The 18,520-nt window shown below is 32.2% G+C and overlaps 1 protein-coding gene across 1 annotated transcript in view; it reads left to right on the top strand.

The window, feature by feature from the left end:
• The window catches only part of LOC139493469 (protein mono-ADP-ribosyltransferase PARP14-like), a gene marked incomplete in the record, with an annotated part of 63,604 nt that extends 50,395 nt beyond the window's left edge, over positions 1-13,209 (top strand). Inside the window, 6 exon segments of the mRNA XM_071281876.1 lie at positions 3,607-3,831; positions 5,320-5,537; positions 9,067-9,481; positions 10,845-10,993; positions 11,872-12,049; positions 12,853-13,209. Of these exon segments, the coding sequence (XP_071137977.1) occupies positions 3,607-3,831; positions 5,320-5,537; positions 9,067-9,481; positions 10,845-10,993; positions 11,872-12,049; positions 12,853-13,148 (1,481 nt within the window).
• Positions 13,210-18,520: the final 5,311 nt, after the last annotated feature.

Genomic DNA, 18,520 nt, shown 5'->3' with positions numbered 1-18,520 from the left:
TTGGTCTACCACAGTACCACGGAGCGTTGATATGATTTGACCCGAGATCCTCCCGAGATGTTGTTGGGGTTCTTGTTGTGCGACCTAAACCAGTTTTCTATGATGTGTTTTTTATCTCTTTGTTTGTCTTTCGATCGTTTAATTGGTTATTTTTTGCTATGACGTTGTCAGTGTGTTTTTTAAAACTGAATATGACTATCCGTATTGGTACCTTCTGTCTTTTTACAAACAAGACCATGAAACTGAATATTGGAAATGTATCATGCTACTACAAAAGAAAAGCACTGATGGATTGTCCTAGAAGCATATTTTATGAGAATAATAATGGTCTATAAGCAGTTACATTTATTTCATGTTTGAAGCGGTGCATTTTTTTAAATTTAATTTGACTTTTACCAAGAAATGCTTTGTAGCAAAGGGGTAGAGTAATTGTGGTCTAGTGTCAGATACTCGAAAATAATGGAACTTAACAGAAAAGGAAACAAATAACGGACTTTGGCAAAAATGTAGAGGGCTTTTGATACCTTTTCTCCAGACATAAAATCTTTTACAATAAATCATCCTACAACAGCTTAAAAGCTTGAAATGCCAGCGATTTTGCGGGAGTGTTTTAGTGTTCTCAAAATCTTATATTGATAAAAATGACACTCCTTTAAATAATTGAATGTACATGTACAGGAAGACAAACGATTACCGCACGTTCTAGAGACATGCCACGAACTAAGTATCATCTTCGTGTCATAATTGCGCATGCTTGTCTCTTCACATACAAGTAAACGCAAATTTTCTAATAGGCAAAATATTTCGTAAATGCGCCCGCTCATATCGGAAATAGGACAAGAAAGTATGAAAGATAGTCATCCGTAATCTCTCGGCTAAATTCACTAGGATTTACTCCAAACAATGTTGTAAAATGATGCAGTATGTTTTTTCTTTCTGAAATTATTCATCACAACTCTAGACCGCATAACGATCCATAACGTAAATTAAACATTTGCTAAGCAAATAAAACAAGCTGACAAAACATTATGTAAGCTATTGTGTACAAAAGCATTGGCGGATCCAGGGGGAGTGGTTCCCGGTGTTGGAACCCCATTTTTTTTTGCCGATCAATGCATTTGAAGTGGGACATATAGTTGGAACCCCCCTTTTTTATTATGGCTGGATCCGTCCCCGAAAAGAAATATTAAAATTTGAAGAAAAAAAATCATTTTACATGGTACAGTACCAGATAATCTTCTACACATGAATTTTGAAACAGAAGTCAAAATTAATAAATTACGGTCTTATTATTTCTGTCTTTGCACATGTCAGAATTAATCAGCCTGTAAATATCAATTTTAAACTCTTAATTTCATGTTTGGACGGCTTTGTGTATTTCAATCAGGTTAGGGACATACATTGTTAACAGGATGTATAATACACCGGACAGCATTTTCGATGGCACTTTTACCTGTGCACACCTGGGTCAAACAGCTGGGAAGCGATGCATGTACCTGAATTGCGTAATGTCACCAGTTTATTAGCCCGCAGGAAGTCACTGAAATACCTGAATGTGACACTATTACATGACCTCTGGCAATAATTCAAAAGATCGTCGGTTTTCTTAGAAGTACCCGAAATGAATAAAATCTATTACATATAAAAGGTTGGGTTTTTTTTGGCAAGCATTTCGAAAAGTCTTAAGCCGCTACAGATACCTTTTAATCTCATTAAGAATATATTTATGCTTTTACAACTTCCAAATTGGTGTCCGCCCCACTAGATGTATTCCTATCTATTATCTTGTTATCATAAATTTAGAAAGAAAACATACTCCTACTACGATTGACCATAAATCATTACAAACTTCGCTAGCCTAGCTGTCGACATTTTATATCCCGAAACTGCTCAGCCTTAACTTGTAGGACTACGCAACTGCGTTGACCTAGTAGATAGCTATAAAGCATAACAAGGGGGCGGTAAGATCTATTAAGTTTCCACACGAATCGGGGAAGACATATGCTCCCATGATCTACCTATCACCTCTAACCTTTTATATGGCACAATATGGAAAAGGAAGGGGGGGAGGGGGTTAAACAGCATCTGTAATTATACTACATGTAAATAAATAAAGTCTTATTTTTAAACCATTATTATATTAAACAAATGACCCTTTAAATGTTTTACGTAAATTTTTATGTAAACATAAGTTTTTTTGCACCTAAAAAATATATACTTCATTGAACTTGTGAATTTACGACAGAATGACACAGAACAAAACGTCATAATTCAGTTTCGAGTTCATTTTTCTTTAAACGAGAAAACGTAAATTAATTAATTCTTTTTTGGTTTGTTCTTGAAATATTATTTTTAAAGAAAGTTTTAAACAGAATTTATTAAATAAATATCAATGACATCAAATAATTGTTATAAAATCAAAATGCCAAAGTGGCTAGGTACCTTTACTATAAATGGCTTCATTGTCCTTAGAAATATATATCCTTTGCATGATTGAAATCAAATATCTTTTTATTTTTAAGGCTTGTAAACAAGTTCATAAACTTAAAATGTAATAAATAATATAATATTTGAAGATGTTTTTCCTGTATATATTCAACAACTTTTTTGTCTGTGACTTTTTATCCGTGTACTAAACTTCTACTTGTAACAACAAAATCTGTTACTAATGCATGAATGCAGAAATACTGAACTATATTAATCTGACAATTTCCTTTCAACCAGGCTTGGAACGAAATAGCAATAAAAACATTCATGAGAAAAAAATCATAATTACTATCAAATTTCCATCGAAACAAGATGCTTCAAAATGGCCGGTCTGCACACACTTTCTTGAACTTGTTGTGAGTTGGTTGGTGTTATGTTAAGGTTAATCATCCACGTCTGGTACAACTCTTTCTTTTTTGCAGGATCTTGGAAAGTGTGTAAGCTTATGCCATGTGAACTTCGAGTTGAACATCCGTACGCTTGACAAGTCATTTTGATACTGAATATACGATATGCCATGCTTGTTTTTTTGCTTTGTGGTATTCAGATATTTTATTCAAATATACTCATCACGTGACATTTTGTATCGGGGATGCCGTCAAAATGGCGATAAGTCGAGAAGTGATAGTGGGATTTTAATTTTTATTTTAATCACTTATCTAGAAGAATTGAACAATAATTTTAATGAATATATGATTATTTATATCAAATAAACATAATATAAAATTTTCATTTTTTTGCGAAGTTTCCCTTTAACAATGGAATGTGATTAAAACCTTCTTCTGATTTTACAGAGTTATCTCCCTTAAGTGTTAATTTGTACTACCTAACTAGTATATATAAACAGTCATAAGGCACAAAAAAATGTTAGTAATAAAAAAATACATAATGTGATTAATTTAGTTTTGATTTTGGACAACAGCAAAAAAGTAGAGAATAGAAGGATGCTACAATATAAAGAAAAAAAAATGAACAAATGAACAAATAAAGTAATGAAGGAATTCCAAACCATACCCTTGTTTATTGCTGACATTTTATTAAAAAAAAGCGATGTTCATTATTATATCACATGGACAAAACATTTTAGTTAAAAATATAAAATAATTGATGTTTTTCTAGGTACATCTGTGACAGCCAATGTACCAGTTAGTGATATAGCAGAGGACATGTTCAAAGTTATAGAAAAATTCCAGAGCAAGAGCAAACATGTACAACAGGTACATGTAGTTATATACCAAAGAGATATGATGAAAGATTTCATGGCTGCAATCCAGAAGTGTGTCAGTAATACTAAAGAAAAAGGCTACGTAGAAAAGCTGTTTGGTTGGACTGGACTTGTTGGTGGTAATTATTGCAATAACATGATTGCTTATTGCCTGGCAACTATTTTAAATCTTGTAGCCGACAGATGACGTACCAATCAATTTACCGGGAAATACAGATGATACTCGGCACCTGATTTTATATACTGATAAATGCAAAGTTATATCAGAATGACTAGTGTAAAACAATTCAAAAAGAGTTTGATTTAACTAGTAAATTAATTGTTAAAGGGTTACAACATTGGGGTAAACATAATTCTTTATTTTTTGATTGACAAAATTGAAAACAAAATACTGTATTTTCCCCTTATGATCCTAGTGATAAAAGTATGTTTTCTGCTATGTGCCTCTGTTAATCTGTTCATCCCTTAGTCAATCCATAAAAAAATGTACATATATTAGGTTCAAGTGTTAAAATACTTTGCGTTCGTATATTGGTATCACATCGTTGTCTTCAGCGTCGTATGAAGACACTTAGTTTCCAGACAATAACTTTAGTTTAAATAAATGGATCTCTATGAAATTAAAACACAAGGTTTGAAACCACAAGTGGAAGGTTGGGATTGATTTTGGGAGTTATGGCCTAAACTGTTTAGGAATTAGGGACCAAAAAGGGGCCAAAAACAGTTCTTTTCTAATACTTTGTATAAATTGCTTATTTCTTGACCAATTTTAATGGCGTTTTATTCTTGAATTCTTGTGGTGTTTTAATGAGGCTCGCGGGTACAAAAAAATCAGCAAAAAATTAAACATTTGTTTATTTATTTCAAATTTTATTTATTATTATATTAGTTATTACTTTATAATAGGGTACAAAAATCACACAGACAAATCGATTTGGGTTGGCCACAGATGACTTTAAAAATGTTTATATCATTGAAAAAGCTCCAAATTATCTCCGTTTGGTGCAAAAATGTCAAATTTTGACATTTAAATTGACATATCTTTTTAAACTCATCAGTGACCTATATTTTTATTATTGTTTTCAAACAAGCTATATATAAACTAAATAAATGTAAAATTTAAGCGATTTCTGTAATTTAGTTCTTTTTTTATTTCGATATTACCAATAATTCTCCTATTAGTTCAACAGAGATATGCTAAATCTAACCATGTATTTTGTTTTTTGAATTTTGGGCCCTGTTATCAAATTGGTCCACATTGAGGTCAAAAGGGTCCAAAATTAAACTTTGTTTGATTTCATAAAAAATTGAATAATTGGGATTCTTTTATATGCTGAATCAATCCATGTATTTAGATTTTGGATATTGTACCATAATAGGTAAATTTAAACTTTTTAAGTTCATTAGACCACATTCACTCTGTGTCTGAAACCTATGCTCTGTCAACTATTTAATCACAATCCAAACTCAGAGCTGTTTCAAGCTTGAATGTTGTGTCCATAATGGCCCAAATTGTTCAGAGTTTGACCTCGGTGGTTGTATCAAGCTTTGCCCTGCAGAGCATTTTATTGATTTTCTAATACATATTACATTTATTATTCAAACAGGTGACAAGAAGTTAAGTATATCCAGACATGACCGTAAACTTATTGGTGCACAGACACCAGTTGATAGAGTGATAATGTCTTCTGTGACATTTGTGATCTATGCCAGAGACAAACATGCCGCTCAGAAGGCCATCAAATTACTTGAGAAATCAATTGAAAGCGAATGTGATGAAAAATCAATATTTTCAAAGATAATAAAAGAATTTAATGCTGACCAGGTAGCAAAAACAGAATTTATTATTAATCATGCTTTCATCCTTAATCGTAACTTACTGTGGATTCATTTATTTTTGTGGGTACTATTTTTTGTGGATTGTGAGCAAAATTCACATGTTTGTGGATATTTGATTTCATGGTTTTGCAAAATTCTTCATACAAGTGAAGCCAAAGGAAAATTTATTATTCTTTAGACAGTTGAATTTGTGGATCACCCGTACCAACAAAATCCACGAAAATTGGTATTAAACGATGATAGTCCGTCGGAAGGGGACGATAAATGGCTGACCCGTGTTAAGAGAGAGCCATATTTTTTGCACATTAAAGACACCCTTGTAGATTTCGAAAAAGAGCAGGCTAATGCCGCTACAAGGCAGCACTCGCGCCTGCAAAGTGAAAAGGGATTAATATAAGTTGCAAAACTTGTTTCCCAATCCACTATAAATAAATATATTTAAACTAAACTAAACGAATAAAAATGAATCCACAGTATCTTATAAGTATCCACTAATGACAATATGAAGCAAGTGATAAATTGATATTTAAGTTGATCACTTCATATTTATATAGTTTGAACATATTATCTTCCTGATGTTTAATACAAATGAAAATCACTATCACAGCCTTTTATTAATAATTTTATATAATTCAATAACAGTACATGAGTATGGGCAAACCCATACCATAAAGCTAGCTCTTAACGGGCCAGAAATGAAAAAGTGTAAATTACTTGAAACCAACCAACAGCCATGATTTATGTACAAAAAAATCAATGAAAAACAAATATGATAAATACAGCCACAAACACTGGTGGTAAGCGGATGGTCGTAACTAAAAGTTACGACCATCCGGAGATGGGAGACAACTCTAGGGATAAGTTTTTCTTTTCCGATTTTCGTGCACTAAAAGGTTCATTTGAACCAAACCGCTTGTCTCGTACATACTATTCGGCAGTCCGGTGATATTAAAACCATATTTGATGCCTTAAAACATTCCAATTTTCGTAAAATAGTCATTCAAAAATTCAAGCATGATGGTCGTAACTACAAAAACAAAAATATTGAGGATGGTCGTAACGTAAATTTGTGATGGTCGTAACTAAGATAAATAAGACCGAATAAGGCAAGTCAAGAGTTTTAAACGTTTGTTTTACTATATAAATACTAGTATTTTATATGATGTATTTCTGTCGAATTTTTTTCTTTTTTTACATACAATGCAAAATAAAGCAATTTCAATGCGTGTAACACTTATCAAATCAAAAATTTTAAAAGTTTTCAAATATTAGTTTTGGGGGAATTTTGATTAAAGTTCGATTTGAAATTCCAAATTTTTCAAATGTCTTGTACCGAACCATTCAAGAGTTCTAAACGTGTCTTTTGTTATATGAATATATTATATCATATTATATATTTGTGAAGTTGTTTTCACCAAATAATAAAATCTAAATTGAGAGAGGGATACCTGTAAAAAAATAAATTGGAACGAATCGAACGAAACAATAAAAAATGAAATGAACAGTTATATATTCTGAAAATATTATGTATAAAATCAACAAAGAGGCAAATAGTTGAATTAATGTAAACGGTTAAATTTATTCACAATGTAAATTTCTCAAAAGTGGAGAATTCATTTTAAAAAAAGAAACACAGCTCTGGTTATGATAATTCTTAGTTAGAAATAAAAAGCACGAAAGTTTTTTTCGTTTGGAATTCGCATCTATTGAAAATATAAACGTTGAGGATGTACCTACTAGTTGATTTTTTAAAATCTTCAATTTAAGAATGATACATTAAGTCGAAAGAGCATTAATAAGGAGTCAAAATAAGCTTAAAATATTGATAGGTTATGAAGGTCGTTATCGAGACTAGAGCATACCCGCGAATTCGCAGGTCCGTACCTGAGTTAAAGAACATACGCTTTATTTTTAGCCTGGATGCTTAGACGTCATATTGTTGTTGGTGAAATCAAGCTGATAATCAGGTGCACAGTAATGTCCAATGACGAAGTCCATGAGTAGCTTGTAGCCATTCATACCATGTAAACATATAACTTACACATGATTTTCAACCTGCATACCGGGATTTGTATGTAATAGTTGCCGCAGTACATTTAGTTTGACCTAAGTCCTTGTAACATTATCCTGGCTACAAGCTTAAGCCTGGCTACAAACTAGTATTTTATTTTACTCTTAAATTCAGTGCATGTAGCAGTGTAAAGTATATATCAACAATATTCCTGGGTTGAGTTCAAAATCGTAGCAGCTACGTAGCCGCTATCAATGTCTATGTAACAACTAGTCTATAGCTACATGCTCAAAAGTCAAAATCTACGTAGCACTACGTAGCAGCTACGATATTGAACTCAACCCTGACTCAGAAGTGCATTTATGGATTCTATTTCCTCATGAACGATCAAAAGACGAATATTTGAAGGCCAATAGTTAATAAGACAATAACAATTTAAAGTCAAGGAGTAAAAAAGACTCAAAGACTCAAAGACTTATAAGAGCTGCAATAGATGATTTAAAGATGATTGTTCAGAATTGTGCGTTTAATAATTTCATCTGCCGACATGATTGGAGATAAAAAAATAGTCGTAAATAAAAAAAAACACTAAAAACAAATATAAGGGAGTAGACGTGCATTTAATAATTTCATGCCTTAACGTACAGAAAAAAAAAATTAATTCTCAACCCTAACATACTGTTTGGCTTAATGCGAGTTGATTAGTTTTCACTGTTGCTCCTAAATGATGAGCGTTTGAAATCCATCAGAAATGTGTATGTTTAATAATTCTCTCGCTTAATTTCTGCATATCATTACCAGAGTAACAAATAAGATTGTTTGTAGCAAATCATATATTACATCTGAGTCTATTACCTTTACAATTAAAATACATTAATAAAAGTTTGTCTAAATACTCGAGTTACGGTCATCTTTCAAAGTTACGACCATCTTGTGTCGGTTACGACCATCATCCAAAATGTTATAGTTGAAGTTACGACCATCACACATTTAAAGTTACGACCATCATGCTTGAATTTTTGAATGACTATTTTACGAAAATTGGAATGTTTTAAGGCATCAAATTTGGTTTTAATATCACCGGACTGCCGACTAGTATGTACGAGACAAGCGGTTTGGTTCAAATGAACCTTTTAGTGCACGAAAATCGGAAAAGAAAAACTTATACCTAGAGTTGTCTCCCATCTTCGGATGGTCGTAACTTTTAGTTACGACCATCCGCTTACCACCAGTGACAAACAACAATGAACTTACAGGTGCCTGACTTGGGACAGACACATACAGAATGTGATACTGTTAAACATATTTGTGGACTTCCAACCCTTCCCTAATATTGGACAGTTGTGAAACAGCACAAAACATGTATACGAAAAAAATCCTGTAAAAGTAGATCGAAAAGGATTTGATACATCAGATCACTACAAAGCACAAAAACAGTAAAGACACAAATCCCACACATTTATTTTGTGTGTTCCAAATATTAAGCTTAAGGTCTTATTTGCAGAAATCTGAAGTGAAGAATTTAGAAGCCTCTGGAAAGATAAAGGTTACTTTAGATACTACCAAAGGTGAAATAAAAATCAGAGGCTTGAAACATCATATCTCTGAAGCTTTTGATGAAGTACATGATATTATCAGAGATGCAGAAAGGGCCAAACAAACCATGCAAAAGGCAAAGTTGGTCACAGACATGGTTCAGTGGTACTTCATGGAAGAAGACAAGGGAAAGAAAAAACTTGTGGAATATCCTCCAGATGTAAATCTGATACTAGAATCAGCACTAAAAGATCAGAAAACAGAGGCTTCTTTTTCTGATACAAATGGAAATAAATACATTGTAGATCTGAATGCCTATGAGGAGTATCCAGCAGATGACCCAACAGATATAGTTCAAGTACTGAGAAAGTCTAAGCTTGTAGGTAAGTAGTTTGCAACAGAAAGATATACATATAACACATTTATAGGGCACCTTTGACAGTTATAAAATACACTTATTTGAAATTAAGAGCTTAATTTGGGTTAAAAAAATAAAAATAAACATAACAAGTTGATTTAGCTTTGAACTATAGCTTTTATCATCTGTGAGTACTCTCAAATCAGTAAATCATTGTATTATCCATTTAGTACGTTGATTTCTTATGCTGGTCCCAATCTGAGGAGTCCAGCCATTTTCTACATTTTGAAAAACTGACTCTGTCTTCATGTGTAGCATAATTTTAGGGTATTAACATTTAAGATATTACCAGCATTATATTAAAACCATATGTAATATTTTGAATATTTTGAACATTTTGAACTTAAAATTTTACTCTCAGATATGTGAACCAAAAGGTTAAATATATTTTGTGGATACAGATTAATTATAAGCTGTAAATATCTATTATGGTTTATGTAATTTTAGTGATACCTGTTGTAAAACATTGTATTTTTTTAATTTGCAGCTTAAAAATTCTAATAGATGAGGCTTTAAAAGAGTGTGTATTTTCTTTATTAGCAAATGTGCTTTGGGGAAAATATAAAATGACATGTTATTAGTATTATCTCATTCCAAAATTATACCTCCACTCAATATTAATGGAGGTGAGTAGGTCACTGGTATGATCCATACACATGGTCAGTCTGTATGTCCCTCAATTCTTTGAAGAAAAACTAAATTCTATCACACTTTCCTCATTAAGTACTACTAAGCAGAATGACATCTTTCTTCAGCAGCTTCAGTTGTAGCATGAGAAAACTTTACAGTTCTTTAAGGTATATGTTTGCAAATACTTGATTTTTAGGCCGATCTGTCTGTTCAGGTAAGAGTTTTTGGTTAAAGTTTTTAGTCAATGTAGTTTAATGTCATTTTATAGTTTTGACCTCAATTTCACAGTCCACTGAACTTAGAAAATGATAATGTGAGTGGGGCATCTGTGTACTATGGACACATTCTTGTTTTAAATGTAGTGAATGCTTTGAAATGTTTGTCACACATCTCTCAAGGACTACTATACATATTAGGTGAGCACCTAAATTGTGGTAAGTTGTAAAGTGTGTTCTTTTAAATAGTTCCTTAAAATGTTAGAAACCTATTGTACCTTCATATTTTTGGGAAATAATGTACAATCCAGGGTTTGAAAAAGTTTAAAGGCAGCCCAAAAATTCTAAATTTTCTCATTCATTATCATGATTATGATTAATCAATGTAGCCTAAATATAAAGTTTATATATCTAAATATATATGAAATCTTTGATTTGGAAATATGCAATAAATACTAGCAGGTTGATATTTTCTGTCTTTAGATCAAGCATATGAACCACCAGTGACATGGGTTCCCATGGATGAAAAAGAGAATTTGAAAGTAGTGTCATTACAACCCAAAGACCAAGAATACCAAGATGTTACTAAACAATTTTCAAGTACAGCTGGGGCAAATGTAGAATTTGTAAAGGTGAGTTATAAGAATTCAGCTATGTTATCTTTTAATTAATGTGACAAATTTAATGACACAGACCTTATTTGAGATATACTTGATGTTGTTGCGAACCCTATGAAACTCTTTCACAGATTCACTCGATAGTTTTCTATTTAACGTTTTGGCAGTTCTTTCGTCCCATTGAATAATTTACAATAGCTATTGTTCTCTGTGTAGTTTATTCTCTGGGACCTTGGAAAATGGTATCATGTGAACATAATGCTGAAAGATTTACCTGGACGACAGTATCAAATCATATGGAAAATTGTACCTTGTAAACACATCATTAGCAATTGCATATATCATTTCCATGCTTATTTCGTTCACTGGCACTAATCTAACATTTGATTTCTTGATTGTAGTACTTCTGTTGCTTTTTGGTAAAATTTGAACCAGTTGAACAGTTGGAGTTGCAAAAACAAACTATTTAATGTAAAATTATTTATAAACTGCATCAAACTGACCATGAAAAAAGCAGTTAGAGCAAATCTTACATGTTGAAAAGATTATCAAAAGTTTAAGGTGTATCTCTCATATAATTTGTTTTTAAAATATGACAGCTCATTTCAGAGTTGTTTTCCCCTGAAATGTCAAATTTTAGAAAATCTGTAGGTTTTTAATTAAATGGTTTGAAAACTTAAAAGAAGTTAGAATAAATCTTACCATGTAATTTTTAGAAAAATCATATTATAATTATGATATTTATATATACTTTGCAAGATGCAATAATTGTAGTCCAAATGCCATAAATTGTCTAAAAGCATGTACAAAAATAAATTATGATAGAAACTGCCTTATACAGTCTGGTTTTTTTACTGCCGGTAGTCTAAATTTATTGAATTGTTTAATTTTAGGTTGAGAGAATCCAAAACAAAGTACTGTACCAACAATTTATTGCCAAGAAGAAGTCTATGGATGATACTAATCCCAAGACAGTCCAGAATGAGAAAGCTCTATGGCATGGGTTCTCAGTAGATGCTCTTGATAGTATATGCAACTATGGATTTAACAGGAGTTACTGTGGAAAAAATGGTATGTAATTATAAATTGTGTTTTATAAAATGAACAAAAATTAGTTTAAATATAGATATTTTTCATGTCTCTATAGTTTAACACTAAGTCTTGCTTCTCTAATTTTTGTGCTATTTTCTAATTCTTGATCAGTGTGAGAATTATTTTTTTCTTTTGTGAAATGTATGTTCTTGGCAAATGATTGGTTGACATTTAATTATGATGTGAAATTGCTTGGTTTCTTCTGAATTTCCTATTGTGACATCATGAAAAATGGTGACCACGTCTGTTGACATCACCTAGAAAGAACACAATTTTCTGCCACTTTAATGAAAAGGAAGGATACAATCATAAGGAAACAGATTCCACCACTATAACTAGTGTATTACGATATTTCTCCACTCTCAACAGTTAAATTTTACTTATTAAAAAGCTTGGCAAGCCTCGTGCTTTAAATATTAAATTTAACTGTCACCAGTGGAGAAATATCCTAACACACTTGTTTTAGTAGTGCAAGCTATATATCACATTCATGTTCTTGTTTGATTTATAAATGTTTTCATAACATCCATTGTCAAGTATTTCAGAATAAATCTTCAGAACCTTTTCATTCATTTAATTTATTCTTTTATATTTTACTTTTAGAGAATTTTCTGTAAACCTGATACTTAACATTTGTCCCAAAATATATAACAGATAAAAATATTAAATGAGTCTTGTCTTTTCTTGAAGGCGTTATGTGAACTTGTATGTTTGTGTGTGTGCTTTAGATTGCTTTTCCATCTATGAGTACTAACAAATTTTTTCATATTTTACTATTGCAGCTACTGCTTTGGGCGCAGGAGTATATTTTGCAGTAAATGTTAGTTACTCAATCACTGACACATATTCAAGGCCTGATCCACAAGGGCATAAAAGAATGTTTTTATGTAGAGTTCTGACAGGAGAGTATTGCAATGGAGCCAGTACCATGAAAGTACCACCAGCTAAAAAGGGAGCTGCTGGAAGCCATATTCTATATGACACAGTTACTAATAATGTGAGCAGTCCAATAATGTTTGTGATTTTCCATGATTCACAAGCTTTTCCAGAATATCTGGTTACATTCAAGAGAAAATAATGATCATGAAACCTGATACATATTATTTATAGATGGAGATTATATTGAATAACACTCTAAAGACTTACTTTTTATTATAGTCCTTTTTTTAAATTTTACATAAATACTAGTATTAAGAAATACTACATAGTTCAGTTTAGTTTCTTGTATATTCCTCCATTAATTGTGGAGCACTACCCAAAGGGTATAGTTTTAGCAACTATGTACACCTTAAAACATAAGGAAACAAATAATTATATACAGATGACTGAATTTGGTTATAATAATCACTAAATGATAAATATCATAATTAATTCAATGGATTGTCATCATAAAGTTTTAAAAGATATATAATAATTCATATGTGCTGAGTTGTAAGAAAATTTTAAGAGACAACTGCATATATTTACAAATAAGAATTAAAATGGTCTCAAATTAAAATTACTTATAATTATTAGTTAAGAGTGCTATAAATACACCAGGAACTATAATGAAAATTATATTTTATAAGACTTATGTAAAATGGTAGGGGTTTGGAAAAATTTGAGCTAATATATATACATAAATTTTCTTCACAGTTTATTTTACTATATGGGGATCTTGTCTTTATTCTTTAAATTATAACTGATATCTTACAATTTTAAAAAGAGAAGATTTATTTTAAATACATGTACTTATAAGTCATAAAATAGTAAGATGATATACTATTAGTAATGAACTGTTTTATTTTAAAAAGTTTGCTTATACTGTACTTGTGATCAAGTTTTTTATCCTTTTTGTGCGCAGCAAGTGCATCTCATAACACATATTTCTAGCCAGAGTTTCAATGCTTTCATACACAGTTGAGTAACAGTTTATGTCTTTGCTAGTACAGTCCATTATGAGCTGCAGTAAATTCCCTTGTTGTATGATCTTCTTGTATGTTGAGGTATCAATTTCATCCATTGTCAGTTCAATTTTTGAGCAGTATTTAGATCTTATTTGCTCTAATTCTTTGCAGTGTAGAATAAAATGTTCTAGATCTTCATTTCCCTGTTCACAGATTGTACACATTGGGTTAACTTTCGGATCGAACTTAGCTCTTTTGGCTTGGAATATGTACGTTTGAGTACTTATTCTTGCTTTTATTTCTCCTGCCTTTACATCTTTACTCTTGTTTTTTACACTTTTCCATATATTGTGAGCTTCATTTAATGGCTTGTTCTGTATCTCTATGTATTTAAGTGATGTTTTTTTCCATTTTTTCATTATGACATTCATTTTTCCAGTATTCCTTGATCTTTATTCCTACTAGTCTTTTCCATTCGATTTTATTCAGTCGATTTTCTATGTAGTAGCTGCTAGATTTCAAATTGTATTTTGATAGAGTTTTTTCTACTCTGTTGATAAAGTCTTTTCCTCTTTGGTCTGAAAATGCTATTTGTCGGCGCAGAATTTCACATTCTATGGTTCCTGAATTTCGAACAATATTCATGAAGAAGGTAAGTACATTTTTGTCTAATGTGGTGGCAATAGGTTCTGCTCCTACCAGGGTATAGACAGCCATATTTGCTGTATTATTTGGAAGCCCTTGAATTTGTCGGAGGATTTTTCTCTCTGCCAGTTCTAGCATATCCTTTTCTTTTGCAAGTAGGTTCATCACCTCAAGTCCGTATATGCTTCTTGGTATTGCATATGTTCTCCATAGCTTGTATGCGACCATTGGTGAGAATCCCCTTCTGACATGTAACCCAGCTCCAAGAAGGCTGTATATTGTTGCCCTACCGGTTCTTATTCTTTCTGAGATATTTGCACGGTTTTGCTCGTTTCTTTTGATACCTAGATGTTTGGTTTCATTGGTTATATTGATGTCATTGTCTTCAAATTGCAATGTTGATATGTTTGAGCCTTTTGCATTGTATAGAACAGCTTCAGATTTAGTTGGATTGATTTTGACTAGATCTCTGCTTGTATGGTGTTGCACTATGTCTAATATTCCTTGCGCATCTGCAGTACTATTTGCCAGAACAGCAATGTCATCGGCACATGTTGGCGCAGGGACTTGTATATCACCAATACATGCTCCAAGTCCACTTTTTAATATGCTATCTAGTATGACGTTGTTGTAGCATTTATATAGCGTTGTAGATAGTTTTGCACCTTGTTGAATTCCTTGTAACACCATTACATCTTCTGTACATTGCCCTTCCCATTTAACCTTAATGCTCATTCCTTTATACAAGTTTCTCAGTAATATCCAGAGTTTTCCTTTTATTCCATAACGGTACAGTTTGTTGAATAGTATTTCATGGTTTAGCTTGTCAAATGCCTTTTCTGCATCAAGAGTTATTATGATCAGCAGTATCTTTAATTTCTTACTTTCTTCCATTGCTTCTGATGTGAGGAATGCTGCACATAGTGATGATACTCCTTCTGTAAAGCCTCTTTGCAGGGAGTTTTGTATGTTGTTAAATACAGAGTCAACTCTATCCTTCAATATACTTTGTAATATTTTTGCAAAGGTTTTAGTTACAGTTATTCCTCTGTAGCTAGATGGTAATGTTTTGTCTTTTTCTTTCTTTAGGATTGGTGTTAGAATCCCTGTCTTTAGGAAGAGAAGAGGGACGAAAGACACCAAAGGGACAGTCAAACTCGCAAATCCAAAACAAACTGACAACGCCATGGCTAAAAATGAAAAAGACAAACAGAAAAACAATAGTACACATGACACAACATAGAAAACTAAAGAATAAACAACACGAACCCCACCAAAAACTAGGGGTGATCTCAGGTGCTCCGGAAGGGTAAGCAGATCCTGCTCCACATGCGGCACCCGTCGTGTTGCTTATGTGATTACAAATCCGGTAAATAGTCTAATTCGGTAGGTCAAATTCATGAAAGGGAAGGGGATTGTAGTTACGACGTAAGGAACATATCCGATATCATTTGTGAAACGGTTATTCCATAACGGTCAACCAACTCGTGATGGCGTCCGTAAAATTTACGAAGGGATGATTTCAACTTCACCATTTGGAACTCTTGGTTTAATAGCTTCCTTGTGAGCAGTAACCCTCTATCAAGAAAATCATGATAGGAAATGCAAGCACGGGAATATCGTATCAATTGGGAGATATATACCCCGTATGCAGGTGCTGCTGGAATGTTGCTACTTAGAAATGGAAAGTTCACAATTGGAAAGCTGAAATCATCTCTTTTGTCGTAAAGTTTTGTCTTCAACCGACCCTCATTGTCAATTTCTAGGAAGTTTGGTACATCCAAATATGTTAAGATTAAATTTAGCAGATGTACTATAAAGGGAGTTAACTCTTCCATCCCATGTTTGTAGTGTTCTGCCGAAATTCCATCTTCATCGGGTGCTTTTCCTGCTTTAAGTTTTTCTATAGCTTTATTTACTTCCTTTACATTAACAAGTTCTATGCCTTGACCTTTTTCCCTTTCTATGGATTCTATTATATTGTTTTGTATTTCTACTAGCTCTAATTTGTCAGTGTCAAAATTTTCCTCTATTGTTGGTGTAGCTAGTTGTTGGAAATGTTCTTGCCAGATGTTCATTATGCTTGGTCCATCTTCTGCAGTCTTTTCATTAAGTTTCAGTATCTTGGTATTAGTAAGTGGTGTTTTTCTTTGCATGTTGATAAGCTTGTAAAAAAGTTTTGTATCTGCACTTGAAGCTTTCATAATTTTTCCCGCTGTTGATTCTCTCTGCGAGGCATAGGCTTGTCTTTGTGCTTTTCGAAGTATTCTCTTTGCAGCTGTCATTTTGATTTTGAGCTCATTACTTCTTTCTTGAGGTGCTCCATGTTGCCTCCATACTTTATATGCATTTTTTGATTGCTTTGATGCCTTATCTATTTGTTCGTTCCATATCGCCTTTCCCTTTGATTTGATTTTGATTTTTCTTCTATACTTTGGGATTGCTGCTTCTCCGGCTTTATGTAGCAATTTTTCTAGATTTCTTATATCTTGCTCAATGATTCCTTTTGATTTTTGCATGAGTTTTGGTAGATCTTTATTGATGACTTCCTTATAAATTTGATGGTCGCAGTCAGTCCATTTAGGTTTTGCTATGATAGTTGTTGCTTTTTCCCTGACTTTTTTCAGTTGACTATTCAGTGTCAAGATAACAGGTACATGGTCCGAGGTATTCTCTGGGTCAGTATCAAGGACATCAATTTGTCTGATTTTGATAATGATTTCTGAGTTACTTTTGAAGAGGAAGTAATCAATTTGTCCTTTCGACATACCATTCTGGTGATAAAATGTCTCTTTTACTGGGCATTTCTCAGTATTTCCTATACATTTGTCCTTGCAGAATGTCTTTAGGATTTTATCATGAGGTGTCGAGCTTCTATCAAGTGACCCGTTCATGTCTCCACATACTATAATTTCGTGTGTGTCTTTATATTTCTCTATCATTTCATCATTATTTATGTGTCCTTCAGTTGCTGTATCATTGACATGAGACTTATATCTACAATTTTTTATAGCACATATTCTGTACACATTTGTCAATATTCAAATGTTGTGCAGAAAAAATTGCTTTATTAAAGTATTTACAATTAAAAAGTGTATCATTTGCTCATGTTCCTTAATTGTATGTTTGAATATCTGTAGCACATAGTTTTGGTAGTAAAAATGCATATAAAATTAAGTATTAAACATTTTTAACACAAATTTAAATATTTCAATGATTTCTGCATATGGTAATTATGGAAAAAAAGGTTTGAAGTATTGGTGCATAAGAATGTAGATTACAGACAACATATATATATCAATATAAGAACTTTTGCATATGTTGTAGTCATTTATAGTTGCCCTTTTTACAGATGATATAAAGAACTTTCCATTTTGAAATTTCATCAGAGTTTGGTATTTTTGTTATTTAATTTTGTGCTGTACCACTAGCCTTTCAACACTGAAGTAGTGATATTAAACCCTACTCATGACTTGGGCTAAGCTCCAATCTTTACTTACTCTAAAGAATTGTCAGTTTATAGGCGGAAGGTCGTGGTTCTTTATGATGTCTCCAAGAATAAAGTCTGATCACTACGATAATGCTGAAAGTGGCATTAAATACCAATATTCATTCAATCAATAAATTGTAATTTGTTGAATATTTGTTGAATAGATTTATCATTACTTGTTTCAGCTTGTGATGTTTTGTCAAAACTAAATTGCGATTTTTTTTCATTTCATTTACATTCTTGTTAATTTCACTTTTTGTTCCATCAATGTTTTATAATACACCAAAGATGTCATATTTTCATCTTGGAAAATGACAGCAATGACAAGTTTATATATTCATTTCAATGCTCTTGCTGCTCACAATGAACCTATTATACAATGAGTTCCAAGTGGTGAAGTTGAAATCAGTCCTTCGCAAATTTAACGGA

Source organism: Mytilus edulis, chromosome 10, assembly GCF_963676685.1.
Source record: "Mytilus edulis chromosome 10, xbMytEdul2.2, whole genome shotgun sequence".
Lineage (NCBI taxonomy): Eukaryota > Metazoa > Mollusca > Bivalvia > Mytilida > Mytilidae > Mytilus > Mytilus edulis.
This window is presented reverse-complemented; position numbering and strand designations above follow the sequence as displayed.